Raw genomic sequence first — 18683 nt, forward strand, 5'->3', positions numbered from 1 at the left:
TAGTTCTCCTGAAGATGTCAGTAAAGGGGCATCGTAATGATGATCCTGGGCCCCCATGAAAAATTAAATTAAATTATAAATGGGAGCCTGTCATCATTATTGTGTTTTTCTGTATGTCTAAAATAGCTTGTTTTATTTTATTTATTTTATTTATTTATATATTTTTTGAGATGGAGTCTTGCTCTGTCGCCCAGGCTGGAGTGCAGTGGCACGATCTCGGCTCACCGCAAGCTCACGCCATTCTCCTGCCTCAGCCTCCGGATTAGCTGGGATTACAGGCGCCCGCCACCACGCCCAGCTAATTTTTTTGTATCTTTAGTAGAGGTGGGGTTTCACTGTGTTAGCCAGGATGGTCTCAATCTCCTGACCTCGTGATCCGCCCGCCTCGGCCTCCCAAAGTGCTGTGATTACAGGCGTGAGCCACCACGCCCGGCCAGCTTGCTTTAAAAACAAAAACTATTACTGAAAAAAAAAATGTTCCAATGAGATTGTTGAAAGATTAGCATTAAAAATTAAAATAAGGGCTTTAAAGTGGTGGCTCACGCCTGTAATCCCAGCACTTTTAGAGGCTGAAGCGGGCAGATCATTTGAGGTCAGGAGTTTGAAACCAGCCTGGCCAACATGGTGAAACCCCGTCTCTACTAAAAATACAAAAATTAGCCAGGCATGGTGGCACACGCCTGTAATCCCAGCAACTCAGGAGGCTGAGGCAGGAGAATCGCTTGAACCCAGAAGGTGGACGTTGCAGTGAGCTGAGATCATGCCATTGCACTCCAGCCTGGGTGACAGAGCAAGACTCCATCTCAAAAAAAAAAAAAAAAAAAAAAAAAAATTAAAGTAGGAGTTTATGCATGTTAAAAAGCTTCTCTCTGAGATACCAGGACAATGTAACTATCCAAAGCAATGCATCCTCTGAAAGACCAAGTCACCAGGTTTTATATGCTTGAAGAATGATTTTTAAATAATATAAGCAAATATAGCTCCGGCACGGTGGCTCACGCCTGTAATCCCAGACTTTGAGAGGCTGGGGTGGGAGGATTGCTTGAGCCCAGGAGTTCAAGACCAGCCTGGGCACAACATACGGAGACCCAGTCTCCTCAAAAAATCAAAAACTTAGCCAGGGCTGGTGGCACATGCCTGTGGTTCCAGCCACCTGGGAGGGTGAGGCTGGAGGATCTCTTGAGCCTGGGAGATTGAGGTTGCAGTGAGCCAAGATTGCACCACTGCACTCCAGCCTGGGTGACAGAGTGAGACCCTGTCATAAATAAATAAATAAATAAATAAATAAATCAAAGCAAATATAGCATATAAGGAATATAAGGAACATAAAGTTTAGCAACCCTAAAATAAGGAATATATATGAACCATCAAGTCTTATAAAGATGTAAAAATATTTCCCAAGGAATCTGTTATTATTCAATATAATGGCAACTGTTGTAAAATCATGTACATGAGTGATGCTCACTAGGTGTTGCAAACATTTTAAATTGTTTAAATTGTACAAGTGTTTTTGAAAATATCTCCATGGACGTATTCTGAAATCTCCAAAATGTTCCTGGACAGTAAAAAATTTTTATTTAATGGGACTCAACAAGAAGGGAGCTAGCCTAGGGAAATACCTACAATTGCACCAAAGCAAAAGTTAACTCAGTTGAACATTTCTGATTTGTAAAAAATTGCTGCTGACTTTAAATGGTGAAAATAATTGCTTCAATTATTAGAATGTGTCCAAATATATATGTGTGTGTCCAAATATATATATATATAAATATATATATATATATATTTGGAGACGAAGTCTTGCTGTGTTGCCAGGCTGGAGTGCAGTGGCACGATCTCGGCTTACCGCAAGCTCCGCCTCCCGGGTTCAAGCGATTCTCCTGCCTCAGCCTCCCGAAATACTGTTCCTGATTTGGATAACCTTTGCTTGAGAAAACTTTATTCTTCTTCACCTGTATAATTTATTCTGGCAACTTCCGAATGTGTTTTCCTAAAGCTTCTTCCCTGATTGGAAGGAGGTTTAATATTTTGTGACACATGCAAACTTAACAGCCCCTATGTGAAATATTTTCTACTTTTGAAGGTGTGAAACTGGTTAAAATGTTTTAAAACTTTTCCCTTAATTGCAAAGGAAATGTATGTATATGTTAGAAGATTTAGAATATGTAGATAAGCCGATAAAATTAAATAACAGTTCTATGTTGACACTTTTTGATGTATATCTTTCCATATATTTTCTGTGCTGTGCACTCACACACATACACACATGCATCCAAATGGAATAAACTAGTGAAACTTTACACAAAAACACATAAGCCAAAGTAATAATGATTAATATTTGGTAGTGTGGTTTACTAATGCATACTGCTTGATATGAGCTTTCTTGGAATTTTAAATGTAGGTGGAACCCAAACCTTTTTCAAAATTTTGCTTTAATGCTTTTAAGTTTGTTTGAGTTGTGGTAATGCAGATGTCATTACCTTGAAATCATTCTTTCTCAAATGATAGAGTTCTCACAGTACACGCCAGGAACGTACTGATGGGATTTTATTTGTGTGCTTGTTTGTTTTCATTGAACTGTTTGAATTAAACTCTTAGAATCATTCTTGATGGTTTGAATCGCCATTACTTAAAAAGTAATTATTATTATTTCTGAAAATATCTCCAGTAATTACATCTACACTTGATCTTAGCCAAAAGGCCGAGAAGCGATGAATAATTACATCTACGGGAAAAAAAATGAACACCAACTTTTAGCACTGCTTTTTTTCCATGTGGTGGAATGCAGAATGTTTATTGTTTACTTATGTTTTACGTCTGTATTTTTCAGTGTTTCATGAAGAGCATATATTGATTTTTATAATCAGAAAAAGAAATTCGTTAAAAAGAAGTAACAATGACTGAACCATTTTCCACCTGATACAGAACTACATGAGAACCATGGGTTCCAGAAATAACAGGCCTATTTTGTTTTGCTCAGTGATACATCTTTGAGGTCAAACTCCCAGAGTTTATGCCGTCTCTTACAAAACAGCCTGAGTGGGAATCTGGTTTTCCTTTTTGGGTAAAGTTTCTACAAAGCTTGCTGATAAAACTCATCTTACTTTTGCAAAACAATTCCCTTACTTTGGGAGCTAAACAGAGATGAAGCTGATAACGGGACTCAGTTCTTCAACTTTAAAGCAGAAGCTAGGGTCATAAAGACATGGAGTCCTAAAATACTCTTCCAAAGTACAGTCGCATCCAGCTAAGATAACCCTTGGAAACGTTTGCTGAAAACATGCAGTTTGTTCATGCATCTCTTCCATGTTGGCCCTTTCCACCTTCTGTCACAAGCCACAGAAACTAGGGGAAGGCCAGGGAGCAGGTTCAGCTCATCTTCACCTGAATTCTGAGAAATTATTGAGAATCAAAGAAACCTCAGTGAGACGTTAACAAAAAGTAATCTGAGTGACATCTATGTAAAAGTCATTGCAAAGCACACTAGCTGCTAGACATATCCGGGGAGCTACCGCGAATGCACTCCCTTGACAGAAAACCAGGACACCTCTTAGATGAGCTCCTTCTTTAGTGGAAAACCCTTATGTAATTTTAATTGACATCAATGCAAATCAGCCTGTATTGATTGAGTGTGCCTAATATACGCTTAATACTGAAACAAGTTGAAGTACCTCTCATAGACCCCCCATTGACTTTTCGTCTGACATCCCACACAACCAGCTCCAGCTTTGATGGAAGTCACACCATCACTCTAATGTTCTCTTCTATTTTTGATTCCAGCCTTGAAAGTCAGGATGAACTGGTGAAGATAAGACTTCTTTAAAGTACAGGAGAAATCTATTGGCACAGAATAAAAGCACTAATGTTTATTAGGGTTGTGCAAATAGCTGTTGTACTTAGTTCTGTCAACATTGCTTTTTTTTTTAATGATGACAATTCTTCACATAATTGCCAAACTAAAGCAAAAGAAAACTTTTTCAATCTTTATGATGCTTTCATCAGATAACCAATATAAAGTATCTTCCAGAAGACTCTGTCTCCTCAGACTTTAGAGTTTGTTCTAGGGAAGTTAGAGATAAACAAAGATGGCCTTAATAAATCTCTCTAACGTTATAAATATACAGTTTCTGGTTCCTTTTCCCCTTGGGGCAGTGGGCCAGGTATCATCAACAATTCAGATATTCTGGCCTTTCTCAAAAATGTCATTACATTAAGAACATTATGACTTAGCAAATTGTTGGAGAAAATTAGGATGCTTTTTTTAGTAGTTCTGCCATCATTAAAAATCAGCTGCCTTCTGGGGAAACTGATGCCACACCTTTGATCAGGTGTTGTATTTGGACTGAAAAGAATCCCCCAAAGAAGGAGATGTTTGCTTTCTAAAGAACGAAGCTCCAGGGAGGGTATTTAAAACTGATTTTTGGCAGCCATTAACAAACAAGCATGACATAATTGTATTTGGGGCCAGGAGTGTTTAGAGGGGTTTTTGTTTGTTCTATTGTTGAGAGTTTGGAGGGAAGGAGTCCCTGAACTGCCATTACCCCTGCATTGGTTTGCTAGGGCTGCCATAACAAAGTACCACAGACAGGTAGATTAGAAACAACAGAAATTTCTCACAGTTCTGGAGGCTGGAAGTCCAGGATCAAGGTGACGGCAGGGTTGGTCTCTCCCCACGCCTCCTCTGTGTGTGTCTCTTGTCTTCATCTCCTCTTCTTATAAAGACACCAGTCAGGCCGGGTGCCGTAGCTCACACCTGTAATACCAGTACTTTGGGAGGCCGAGGTGGGCAGATCACAGTTTGAGACCAGCCTGGCCAACATGGCGAAACCAAAACCCCGTCTCTTCTAACAATACAAAAATTAGCTGGGTATGGTGGCGTGTGTCTGTAATCCCAGCTACTTGGGAGGCTGAGGCAGGAGAATTGCTTGAACCCGGAAGGTGGAGGTTGCAGTGAGCCAAGATCGTGCCAGTGCACTCCAGCCTAGGCGACAAGAGCAAAACTCTATCTCAAAAAAAAAAAAAAAAAAAAAAAGACACCAGTCATATTGGATTGAAGCCCACCCTAATGACCTCATTTTAATTTAATCATTTCTTTAAAGACCCTATCTTCAAATATGGTTGCATTCCCACCATATTTAAGATCCTTTCTCCAAATATGGTACTGGGGATTAAGGCTTCAGCATATGAATTTGGTTGGGGGGCAGGTGCACAGAGTGCAGTCCCTAACAACTCTGATTCAAGATCTTTTCACCAAATCCATAAGCCCTTTGCTTTATAGTGGTCAGAAGGGAAAGAGAGGAGACAGGAAGATATTCATGGCTTTTCCACAAGAGCTGACTAGCTTCTGCAGCAAATGTTTTTGTTTTTCCCCTCCTTCAGTAATGGATAGCTAAAAAGTCCACTGGGAACCTTGAGAGCACTTTGCTTTCTTTCCCTGTATTTCTTTGTTTCCCCCAAACAGAAGTGTGCCTCTGTCCCTCAGCATATGTCAGTTAGGAAACCACTCTCCTTGTGTTTGCATATAAGGGATGGGAAAGAGCTAGTCAGTGAACTCTGCCAATCAGAGGCTTTGTAACTGGCAGATACCTGGGAGACCACCAGCCACCTGTTGTGCACCCACAGTATACCTGACCCTTTACCAAGCATGACATGTTCTCACATTTACTCCTCCTAACATCACTGTGAAGCAGGTACTGTTGTCAACCCTAGCTTGCAGATGGGACAAGGGAATCTTGGACAAGTGTGGTAATTGGTATAAAGTCCCAGAGCTGAGTACACTGTGGAGCAAGGATTTGAACCCAAGAAGTCTCATTCTAGAACCTTTGCTCTTAATCTCTTCTAACACCTTTCCCTAGTCTTATTGGTAGAGAAGAAACTTGTATGTAGGGAACTAACCATATTTTTCTCAGCACCCCGTATCGAGAATTGTCTCAGGGCCTCCCCGAAGACCTAGCTTCCAGTTCCAGCTCCACTAATCATTGCTAGCTGGTCTTGACATAGTCTATTAACCTCTCTGAGCTCGTATTCCATATGTAAAATAGGAGAATTGGATTACGGCCATGTTTCTCAAACTTTTAGGCTAGATCCATAAAAAGAAATACATTTTATTTGGCAACCCAGTACACACACACACACACACACACACACACACACCATAACCAAAACAAGTGTTTAATACCAAAATATCCATCCTTATTACATGTGAATGCCCTCTGATATTTTCTATTCTAATCTATTTTCATGATTTTTAAATATTAATTGTGACCTATTCTATTGGATTTGTCAAAAAGCTGAACTAGGTGACCCAGTTTAGACTCCTGGAATCCTAAAATCCTGTTAATCTATGTAGATGTCTGTTTGGAGCTTCTCATATCTTGAATGCGTATTTATTTTAAACAAATGAATATCACATATTACAGGGGACAACATCCTTTTTACCTCTGGTATGAGTTAACTGCATCATGGAAATAATAATAATTACTTCTATTTATTGTGTACCTCCCATGTGCCAGGGCTTTAAAATGCAGTATCTCCTGTAGCCTGTAGGTGGTAGGTATTCTCTCTGATTTATAGATGAGGAAGCTAAGGATCTGATTAAGTAATTTGCTCAAGGCCCCATAGGCACCAAAGCTGTTTGAACCAAGGCCATTCTAATTCCAAAGCCCTTACATTCAACATTCTTTTCAGAGGAGGGTATATAAAGGGGTTTAGAAGGAGAGGTAAAGTCTAAAAGCTGCCGCAGCTGCACATAATTTATTTCCTAATAGTTTGCTGTCCGTGGCAGAAATGACTGCCCTCTGGGGTGTGAAGCCACCGCTGCAGCAATGATTGAAATCACCTGGGAAGCTTAAACAATTCCCCCTGCCCTCACCCAGGCCACCCCCGGACCCGTTAAATCAGAATTGCTAGGGGTGGAACCCAGGCCTTAGTGGTTTTTAAAACCCCCAAGGTGGTTCTAATATGTAGCCAAGGCTGGGAATCATTGCTCTGAAATCTCAGAAATTAAAGAGCTGTAAGGAGCTCTTCTATTTTACCTCCTGCAAACAAGATTTACTAAAATACTGCTTAAAGCTCTTTAACTGCTTCCACAGAGCTGAAGTACAGGACCTTTGCTGTTTCTTTGGAGCACACACAAAAATCTGATAAACAACCTTGTGTCTGCTTTTCAACACACCTAGAGAAATTAGAGAATGCTAAGGATGTAGATGAGGAGATGTTTAAAGCAACTGTGGTATTCTGGAGAATCTAGCTCCAAGATACTTTATAACTCAGCTCATGTCATTTTGTTTTTTATTTTTTATTTTTACTTATTTACATATTTTTTCAGACAGAGTCTCACTCTGGCACCAGGCTGGAGTATAGTGGTGAGTCACGGCTCACTGCATCTCAAATTCCTGGGTAATTCTAACTCTCCCAGGATTGGAGTCTCCTGAGTAGCTGGAACTACAGGAGCACACCACCACAGCCCCTTCATTTTTTACATTTTTTTTGTAGAAGTGGGGTCTTGCTGTGTTGTCTGGGCTGGTCTCAAACTCCTGGCCCCAAGCCATCTTCCCACCTAAGCCTCCCAAAATGTTGGAATTACAGGTATGAACCACCACGCCCAGCCAGCTCATGTAATTCTGAAAGTCATTTTTGTATGAATGGAGAAGTCGGTTGTTGAATTAGCAGAATTGAGTGTGACCTGTAGCCATAGGCCAAGTGGACTGGGGACAATGTAGAATGCCAACAAAGACTAAAGTCACTGTAAATATGATAAGCCATCACATTTTCTTAAAAAGGGCTGGGCGGGGTGGCTCACAGCTGTAATCCCAGTACTTTGGGAGGCCGAGGTGGGTGGATCATTTGAGGTCAGGAGTTCAAGACCAGCCTGGCCAACCCCGCCTCTGCTAAAAATAAAATTATCTGGGCGTGGTGGCAGCCACCCGTTGTCCCAGCTACTCAGGAGGCTGAGGCAGGAGAATTGCTTGAACCTGGGAGGCGGAGGTCGCAGTGAGCCAATATCGCGCCACTGCACTCCAGCCTGGGACAGAGTGAGACTCCATCTCAAAAAAAAAAAGGGGGGTTGCAGGGGGGACCTCAGTGAAAGATTCCACTTTTTCACATGGATTATGGCAACTGTGGTGAAACCAGGAAGCCTCTCCCAAAGCATTTTCCGCAGGAATAGGATGATGTCATTTTACTAACCTTCCGGTCTTACCCAACTTTATACCAGGATTATTGCGGCGTGTGATCTATTTGCCATTTGAAATATAAATGATCAACACTCAATTTCACTGTCTTCCGTGAAGGAGTCTTCAAAATGGGGGCTGTGCCATACTGCTGGGTTTTTTCCACATCTCAAGCCACAGCATTAATAATGTTAAAAATATCTGCAATTTTCATACTTCAGACAGTAAAAGCACGGCATTACCATAACCAAGAACAAATGCATGCTGTTCTCAAAGATGATTATATGTTTCTTTTAGACCCCTTAACAGATGGCAGGTCCTGAATTCTCCTGCTTAGGCCAACATGGATAGAGGTGCTATGCGTCTGCTCTGTCTGTAGTAAAAGCCCCCGATGTTTGACTGCTTACAGAATGACGTGGCCGCACTTCTGAAACCCATATCGGAAAAGATTCAGGAAATCCAAACTTTCAGAGAGAGAAACCGGGGGAGTAACATGTTTAATCATCTTTCGGCCGTCAGTGAAAGCATCCCTGCCCTTGGATGGATAGCTGTGGTGAGTCCAGGTGCAATGTTGCCTCTTCACCTCATCACACGTTTGGAGTATTTAGGAGAACTAGTAGCTTAGCTACCTTCACGCTCCTTGCACTGAAGGAAGCTTCTTCCTGGGCTGAATGCATCCGCTTTCTCCTACCCTGTTTAAAGTTCAAGCTTTCTGTTCTGAGATACTGTAGAAAGTGTTTTTACCAACCTTTACAGAGCAACATGTGCCTCCCACTTTCAAGTCCACACGTCTCCATCGCTTTTCTTCTTCTTTAAGGCATTTTCTTTCTTATCCTATTTTTTTTTTCCTTCTATGCTTGGGTGACGGTCCTGTTTTCTCAGTCTCCCAAACCTGGTCCTTATGTCAAGGAGATGAATGACGCTGCCACCTTTTACACTAACAGGGTCTTAAAGGACTACAAACACAGGTACGTACCTTCCTTTACTCACCAAATTTTCAGTTGATTACTTGTTAGACATTTGTCCCTAAAACTCAGTCCAGTTAACTACTGATTCCTTTCCAAGGCTCTACACTAATGTACTATAAACTTTAAAGGAAAATCTAATCTTTGCAGATAAAGTCAAGTGGAAAGTGGAATCAATTATCCAGATAATATATGGGTTTTAGAAAGTCTGCCTCAGTTCTCTCATAATGAATAAACTCTGCCCACTTGAATGCATGTCACTATCTTATGTATTCCCACAATAATCAGAGAGCTTGGTGATGGAACAACCCTATATGGTACAGAACCTTTACATGGATCAAAGTAGAGTTGGAGGGTGAGCTATAGAAGAGAGGAGGAATCAGGAAGTGAAGTGTGAATCAAGAACAGAAATGAGGTGAAACAACAAACCAGAGCAGTGAGAAGGAAACCAGAGACTCAGTTAATATGAAATACAACTGGGGTGTATGCAGAGACACCTGGAAGACTAGCAGCCATTCAGAGTGCTGCTGAAAGTATAGATGAGTCTAAACCAAGGGGCTTTGCCTGGTGAACCAGCGTGAAAGGACCTTGCATTCGACAGCACAAGTAATAGATCCCAGAGTAACTTAAACTGGAGTCAGAATAGAAAATAGGCCCAAACGGAGACATGGCAGAGCTGAAGAAATATCCAGGAAAATGTGTCCTAAACTATTTAAAGGATATCATGAGATTCCACCCCCTATGATAAGGTCATGCCTTGTACTCTAAACAGCTGGCTAAATGTGATGTGGCTGGTGCCTAGGAACTAAGGGAAGGGATGAGGCAAATATAAGAGCAACAAGGTTCTACCTGCTTCTGGCCCTGGACTCGAGAGTGGATCTCCCTCTGAGCTCTTAGATGGCAGCAACAGAAGTGACCATTGGTCAGCAAATGCAAAGGCACCTGGGGACGTCTCATGTGTTGACCCAGACTGTTCAGGTGGAAGGAAATTAAAGAACCTGCATTATTGGATTATTGCTTCAATTCACCTTCTTTTTTTTTTTTTTTTTGAGATGGAGTCTCGCTCTGTTGCCAGGCTGGAGTACAGTGGTGCGATCTTGGCATCTTGGCTCTCTGCAACCTCTGCCTCCTGGGTTCAAGCGATTCTCCTGCCTCAACCTCCCAAGTAGCTGGGACTATAGGTGCGCACCACCACGCCCAGCTAATTTTTGTATATTTAGTAGAGACGGAGTTTCACCATGTTGGCCAGATGGTCTCAATCTCTTGACCTCGTGATCCGCCCACCTCAGCCTCCCAAAGTGTTGGGATTACAGGCATGAGCCATTGTGCCTGGCCTCAATTCACTCCTTTATTTTACTAATGCAGATCTGAAAATTAGAACCAGAAGAAAAGGGTCTACAACAATATAAGACGAATTTTATATGGAATATAGAAAAATTGCATAAAATATATAAATAAATACCTAGTATACTTCCAGGCCATTAATTAATATTACATATTCAAAATTTTCATCACTTTTTTTTGTAGATTTTTTTATTTTTAAAAATATTGAGTAGATACAAAAGAATATTTATAAAATACACACGAGATGTTAAGGATTACAATACAAAAAAATACCTATACATCCATCCCTCAAGTTAAGAACTATGTAACAATTTTTTTTACTATAAAAAGCAGGCCAGGTGTGGTGGCTCACACCTGTAATCCCAGCACTGTGGAAGGCTGAGACAGGTGGATCACTTGAGGTCAGGAGTTCACGACCAGCCTGGCCAACATGGGGAAACCCTGTCTCTACTAAAAATACAAAAAGCCGGGCGTGGTGGTGGGCACCTGTAATCCCAGCTACTCAGGAGGCTGAGGCAGGAGAATCACTTGAACCCGGGCGGCGGAGGTTGCAGTGAGCTGAGATTGTGCCACTGCACTCCAGCCTGGGCGACAAAGTGAGACTTCATCTCAAAAAAAAAAGGCGCCATATCCAACAATTCCACTCCTAGGTGTATTTCCAAAAGAACTGAAAACATATGTTCACCCAAAATCTTGTACACAATATTCATTGCAGCATTATTCATAATAGCCAATAGATGAGAACAACCCAAATGTTCATCAGCTGATGAATGGATAAATAAAATGTGGTATATCCACACAATAGAATATTATTTGGCCATAAAAAAAAAGAATGAAGTATTGATACTTCATTCTTTTATTCGGGCAGCAGCATGGATGAACCTTGAAAATATTGTGCTAAGTGAAAGAAGCCAGGCACAAAGACTACATATTGTATGATTACATTTATATGAAATTCCAGGATAGTCAAATCTATAGAAAGAGAAAGTAGATTAACAGTTGCCTAGGGCTGGAGAAATTTAGGGAAAACTTAAACTTTTTAAAATTTAAGGTTTTTTTTTTAAGTTTTTAGTTTAAGTTTTTAGTAATGATTCCCTTTTGGGAAGTAATTGCTAATGCGTGTAGGGTTTCTTTTGGGGGGTGATGAATATGTTCTAAAATTGATTGTGGTGGTGATTGCTCAACTGAGTGATAACTCTGCCGAGCTAAACTATGGAATTGCACACTGGAAATGGTTGAAGTGTATGGGATGTGAATTGTATTTCAGTAAAGCTGTTTTATTTCAAAAAACAAAAAGAAAAACAAACAGCCATTGTATTCCCCTCACAGAATTTAGTCGTTCCATGTTGCTTTTAGGAAGAGGAGCTTTAGCAGACAGAACGCCTAATTCCAGGGTCTTCAGTGCGCCTCTTTTCCTCTTAGGGGCTCTGCCCACCCCAAGAAAACTTTGGTTAAAACAATTGTGCTCAGTTACAGACTTTTTGCATCAAGCCAATTGTGCCCAATGATATGCCTCCAAATGTTGCCGTGTTGTATTAGAGACTTTAGAACTGTGCGGCACGCATGAGAAAGGCATCAGAAATGCAAGATGGTCTGTTCTTCTGACATAAAAATAACATTTCAGAAAAGAGCAAGTTTCAATTCCCAAACCTGGATATCATATGACAGCATGAACATACACCCATGGTGACTTCTTTTGTTCCAGATATACAGACACACACCTACACATGCCAGTTCAGGACAGCTCAAGCACTACCTAGGTTTCTGCCTTTTTACCTTCCACCCTTGGAGACTATTTTAATTAGTATCTCAGTTCATCAGCTCCTGTCCTTCTCCCAGTCCCTCCTTGAGTATATATTGGGGCTGTGGGTGTGAGGGGTTCTCCCCAGGTAGCAGCATAGTCAAAAGGGTTGGGCTTTTCTACATGCTTTTGTTCACAAAGAGGGTTCAGTATTTGCCCCTCAGTGTTAACTCTAGCAATTAAGTAGAAAATGTACTTCCAGTAGTACCAAAGATGACTCAGTTAAGCTCAGTGGACCACCTCAAGACTGTACAAGAAGCCGAAGAAATGCAGCTGGAAGTGCAAATGCATTCGTTTTACTGCTAGGAGTAGTCAAAGCACTCCCAGGTCACCCTTGAGCTTCTGAAAGCGGACTAAGCAGCATACTCCACACCATGCAACACCCATTTACTGGTGGACTCAAGCCCGCGGTGCCGTCTCTGTGTCGCAGTCATTTGTGCGTCACTGCTGCCCACTGGGCAGTAGGACCGTAGGTAGAGGAGTAGAAAGGCAGACTTCCTTGAGGTTTAAACAGGACTGTGAGCAGTGAAATCTGTATCTGTGCAACGCTTACCACCAGCTTGACTGCTCATTGGCTGTTTTTCTCTTTCTTTTTTATTTTTTTTGAGACAGAGTCTCGCTCTGTCACCTAGGCTGGAGTGCAGTGACACGATCTCAGCTCACTGCAATCTCCGCCTCCCGGGTTCAAGCAGTTCTCCTGCCTCAGCCTCCTGAGTAGCTGGGACTACAGGCATGCACCACCACACCCAGCTAATTTTTTTGCATTTTTAGTGGAGACGGAGTTTCGCCATGTTGGTCAGGCTGGTCTCAAACTCCTAACCGCAAATGATCTACTCACCTTGCCTCCGAAAGTACTGAGATTATAGGTGTAAGCCACCCCGCCCGGCCTGGTTCTTTCAATATATGAATAGAGCAAGTCATTTATTTTAGCTTTATAGAGGTGTGGCCTCTCTGAGTCATAATCATTAAAATTCACATTCCCCTACCATAGCTTCTTCCAGAGTATATGAAAACTGAAGATAGGTTTGCAGCTCCTAATGTGTATTTGGGTCCTGCTCAATTTGTTACCCCTTAAAGACTGATTTCAGGTAAAAGGGCACCATACTCTTAGTCCTTATTACAAGTTTTGCTAGAACGTTCTTCAAGTCAAAATAATACTGCATTGGTTAAAAAAAAAAAAAAAAAGAATTTGCCCATATAGACTTGAACTTCATCCACTGTTAAATTTTTTAATGGAAAATATACTGAATCAGACAGACATGGTGGCTCATGCCCATAATCCCAGCTCTTTGGGAGGCTGAGGAGGGAGGATACCTTGAGGCCAGGAGTTCGAGACCAGCCTGGGCAACATAGTGAGACCTCCATCTCTACAAAAAAATTTAAAAATTATCTGGGCATGGTGGCGCACATGTAGCTGTAGTCCCAGCTACTTGGAAGGCTGAGGTGGGAGGATCACTTGAGCCCAGGAGGTTGAGGCTACAGCAAGCTATGATCTCACCATTGCACTCCAGCCTGGGTGACAGAGCAAGACCCTGTCTCTAAAAAAAAAAAAGAAAAGAAAGTATATTGAATGTCAACATGCTATTTCTATAATGTCCACAAACATACATGTGTGTTGTATGTACATACACATATAAACATAGACATGTGTGTACATTTATATTGAAGTAATGTTCATGCTCTAATAATAGCTATGTGTATACTGCTTCCTATGTGCTAGGCGCTGTACTAAGACCCTTACAAGACCCTACAGACTTAGGAAACTAACAAGAGAGACCGTTGGAGCTACACTTAGTTTTTGAGTTTTGACTGTGAAGGTGAGGTAAAGCGACAATGAGATTTTTCATACATTTGATGAATATAATCAGTACATCTAAAAATGTAGAACAAAACCACACTCACATTTTTTCTATTTGTGGAGTGAATAATTATGACTTCAGTTCCCAATTTCACTCTTTCTAAATGGCATGCCTTAATACAATAGGATTCTAAACATGCTGGTGGTACTTTAGGGCTTTTCAAGGAAAACAAAATATGTCTAGAGACAAGTCATTATTACAAGAGCTTTAATAATAGAGATTTCCATTCATGATTATCTTCAGATTAATGGCCCAGGAACATAATTAAATTTTTCTTAACTCAAATGTCATTATTTTTGCATTTACCTTGACTTCTATAAGTGAGAAAAAATATATTATAGGTAAAAATTGCCAAAAGGAAATGCAACTATTTTTACCTATCTATAAGTTTAATATTTCTAACAATTCTTTCAATCTTGTATGTTAATCCCATTATAAAAGGTAAGCATTTTACTAGCCCTTGGTTCAATAAAATAGAGATAAAAATACTGGTGATGCCTTGCCTGGTTTGTATTGTCATTCAAAGTATTAAATTAAAGGAATTTAAGTAAATGTCCCTTTAGAAGTAAGGGGTGTTACCTGTTTGTAAGAGATCAATTTTCTTCCTATACCAACTTCTTTGTCAGTCATAATGGCTAAAATTCTCCAATTTGGTTATACTTTTAACCAAATAATTAAACAGAATTATTAGAAAATGAACCCAATGACTTTTTTTTTCTTTTTAATACCATTCTCATTCCTGGGAGTATATTGTCTCTCATTTTGCATCAGAAGCAGTGCAGAAAGAAACAGTCTCCCCTCCACGCCCCCGTCACGTGAGGGCTGACTGGGACAGTGCAAGGACACCCTACTCAAGTCAGCTTAGGTCTGTCGGGTCCCCTCTCTGTGGTACCTCTGCTCCATACCCGGAGCTCAGGGCATCCGGCCACCTGCCGCCTCCCCTCAGGAGAGTACTGGGCCAGCTTCCTCCCAGGGTTCCCTTCTGAAGCCCTTCACGGTGCCTGGGCTGCAAGGACGATTGCTCCGGGCTCCAGGGCCCCTAGTCACTAGATAACCATGTGCCCCCACAATTTTTTAAAAATTTTATTTTAGATCCTAACTCTGCTTTCTTCAACTCTCTTTCACAACAAAGTGATTTGCGTCATGTGGATTGGGTGAAGTCATATTTGAACATTTGGAGTGAACTTCAAGCATACATCAAGGAACACCACACCACGGGCCTCACATGGAGCAAAACAGTGAGTACGAGGCCTTCCTCCACGTGTGTAAAAAAAGGCCATAATATATATACACCCTGTGGCCCAGTAATCTCACGCCTTAAAACTTACCTCAAGGAAAATGTAAGATTAAATGTCCATGTGGAGGGCCAGGAGCGGTGGCTCACGCCTGTAATCCCAGCACTTTGGGAGGCTGAGCTGGGCAGATCATTGAGGTCAGGAGTTCAAGACCAGCCTGGCAAACATGACAAAACATTGTCTCTACTAAAAATATAAAAATTAGCCAGGCATGGTAACGCACGTCTGTAATTTCAGCTACTCAGGAGGCTGAGGCATGAGAATTGCTTGAACCCAGGAGGCAGAGGCTGCAGTGAGCCGAGATTGCACCATTGCACTCCAGCCTGGGCGACAGAGCAAAACTCTGTCCAAAAAAAGCCCATGTAGAAATGGTTTATGGAAATGTCATTTGTTGTAGGAGAAATTTCGGAGCTCCCTACATAACATAGAAAAGAAATAGAAAAGAAAATGGCTGGCAGGGCGCAGTGGCTCACGCCTGTAATCCCAGCACTTTGGGAGGCCGAGGTGGGCAGATCACCTGAGGTCAGGAGTTCGAGACCAGCCTGGTCAACATAGTGAAACCCCATCTCTACTAAAAATACTAAAATTAGCTGGGTGTGGTGGCACATGCCTGTAATCCCAGCTTCTTGGGAGGCTGAGGCAGGAGAATCACTTAACTCGGGAGGCAGACGTTGCAGTGAGCTTAGATCGTGCCACTGCACTCCAGCCTGGGCCACAGAGTGAGACTTCATCTCAAACAAACAGCAACAACAACAAAAAAGGAAATGGCTAAGTCGTCCATGGTAAGAATGCAATGAAACACTCTACAGCCATTAAAATGCTTTACCAGTTAATGTTAAGTGATAAAGTCAATTGCAAAGTTTATGAGTATTAAGATGATGTATATGCTAAGAAATTGCGTGATAGAGGCTGGGCACGGTGACTGTAATCCTAGCACTTTGGGAGGCCAAGGTGAGTGGATCACCCGCGGTCAGGAGTTCGAGACCAGCCTGTCCAACATGGCAAAACCCCATCTCTGCTAAAAATACAAAAAACAGCTGAGCGTGGTGGTGCACGCCATAATCCCAGCTACTCAGGAGGCTGAGGCAAGAGAATTGCTTGAACCCGGGAGGCGGAGGTTGCAGTGAGCCAAGATAGTGCCACTGTACTTCAGCCTGGGTGACAGAGCAAGACTCTGTCTCAAAAAAAAAAAAAAAGTGTGATAGAAATTGAAGGGAACAAGAAGGTTTGAAGACAGGTGTACATGGAAAGCTATGCAGCCATAAAACAGAACAAAATCATGTCCTTTGCAGCAACATGGAAGCTGCTAGAGACCACTATCCTAAGCTAATTAACTCAGGAACAGAATGCCAATACCGTGTGTTCCCACTTACAAGTGGAAGCTAAATAATGGGTACACGTGGACATAAAGACAGGAAAAACAGACACTGAGGACTGCTAGAGATAGGATGGAGGGAGGAGTCCAAGGACTGAAAAACTACTTACTGGGTACTGTGCCTACTACCTGGGTGACGGGATCATTCACACCCCCAAACCTCAGCATCACACAATATACCCACGTAACAAACCTGCACATGTATCCCCTGAACCTAAAGTAAAGGTTGAAATTATTCCAAAAAAAAAAGAACAAGATAGATGTCATTTTAATGAGGTGGAATTATGATTAAAATGTCCTTTAAATGTTCTTAACTTCTCTTCTAGTGTTCTAAAGTGTATTGAATAGTATTTTTGAGTACCTAGGCGATCCTAGGACTTTGGTATCTTAGTAGCAGCATAAGATCACAGCCTGTGTCTGTTCCCACTTTAATTCCCATGTGAGATGTTGCGCTGACCTTTGCCCCTTTCAGCTTTATCTCTCACATCCTCTCCCATGTCTCACCGTGTGTTCCAGCAACCCCTCACTCCTTGTGGTATCCTGAACAAAGCCAGTGCTTGGATTGCACCAAATGAAATTGATGTTGTTTCAAAATTTACCGAACTCATATTGTGTAACCTTTATTGCAATGTCCTGAACCTATATCCTGCTGTATAACCTAATTACCCCCGGGGAGGTACCCCTACCTCTTCTGCAAGACTCACCTCACACATCACCTCTTTAAGAAACTTCCATTGATCTCCATCAGCTCCCCATCTGGATTGACTGGCTCTGCTCTCTGTCTGCCTCCTTTGCATCTTGAGTATACCTCAGTCATATCCTTAGCATGTGGAATGGTGCTTTACTGTGTGCTTTTGGGACTCTCCCACTAGATTGGAAACTCATCTCTTGTCTCCAGCCCCTAGTATAGTGCCTGGCACAGAGTAAGTGCTCAGTAAATGGTTTGAACTAAATGATCATGAGGGGACTCTTAGAATGTTTCTTGCCCTTTTGAATCTCTGCACTTGCTTTTCATGGAAACTCCTTTCCATTAGAAATTAATGTTACAGTGGACTTAAGGGACTTGAGGGAAAGGTTGGGAGGGGGCTGAGGGATAAAAGACTACAAATTGGGTACAGTGTACACTGCTCAGGTGATGGATGCACCAAAATCTCACAAATTACCACTAAAGAACTTACTCGTGTAACCAAACGCCATCTCTTCCCCAAAAACATATGGAAATCAAAATAAAATAAAGAAATTAATGTTAACTTGAATGAAACAGCTTCTTTGTGAATTCCATTCAGAGGTAAAACTCACTGTCCTGAAAGCAGTACCCCAGCACCTAACCCTCCATGCTGGATGTCCCTGTCAGTATAGTAAGCAGGCTTCATGCCAAAGGAGAGTTTGTGGTTTTTCAAGAGAGTGTGGGGCCTTCTACATTTGTTTTCCAACACTTATACAAATGTTAACACGACCCTTCAAGACTGATGTTTCTTTTTATATTCTACTTCGCCTATTTTCTCCATAGCACTGAAATGCACAGTGCAAGATACAACTAAGCGGATTGTTTTTTTTTTCCTAACCACAACATTGTGACTTTTGAGAAGAGAGTTCAAAAACATGTGAAGGGTTTTAATAAGTAAGGGTATGTGTGGATATGGATGGGTGTTTATGTAGACTAATTGGAATTATTTTTTATCGATTTCCAATGAGATAGTGTTTTGTTGTACAGCCATGTATCATAAAGAGAAAGTGTCACATCTTTGCCATGGTGATAGATCATTATTAGAGAACAGTAAAATGAAAATCAGGAGCCCTTGGCTCTATTATTATTTCATGGTAGATAAAGGCCAGAGGAATGAGAATCCATTTATGGAAAATAGTGTCAACA

General features: G+C 41.5%; 1 protein-coding gene, 1 long non-coding RNA gene and 1 pseudogene across 4 annotated transcripts in view; 1 reads left to right on the forward strand and 2 right to left on the reverse strand.

The window, feature by feature from the left end:
* CAP2 (cyclase associated actin cytoskeleton regulatory protein 2) overlaps positions 1-18683 on the forward strand; it is a 163133-nt gene that overhangs the window by 103891 nt on the left and 40559 nt on the right. For 2 of the 3 annotated variants that reach the window (XM_004043309.5, XM_055390676.2), the window contains 3 exons: positions 8581-8724; positions 9054-9139; positions 15273-15378. The exons of the other annotated variant lie outside the window; for it this stretch is intronic. In XM_004043309.5, the coding sequence (XP_004043357.3) occupies positions 8581-8724; positions 9054-9139; positions 15273-15378 (336 nt within the window). The remainder of the gene's footprint in view (positions 1-8580; positions 8725-9053; positions 9140-15272; positions 15379-18683) is intronic. 3 annotated transcript variants of the gene reach the window in all.
* LOC115935038 (uncharacterized) lies at positions 2609-2713 on the reverse strand (annotated as a pseudogene).
* Positions 3621-10126, reverse strand: LOC109027370 (uncharacterized). The gene is made up of 3 exons (XR_008680758.2): positions 9986-10126; positions 4618-4981; positions 3621-3837 (listed from the first exon to the last, which is right to left on the reverse strand). It is a non-coding gene; the product is annotated as an uncharacterized lncRNA (long non-coding RNA).

Source organism: Gorilla gorilla, chromosome 5, assembly GCF_029281585.2.
Source record: "Gorilla gorilla gorilla isolate KB3781 chromosome 5, NHGRI_mGorGor1-v2.1_pri, whole genome shotgun sequence".
NCBI lineage: Eukaryota > Metazoa > Chordata > Mammalia > Primates > Hominidae > Gorilla > Gorilla gorilla.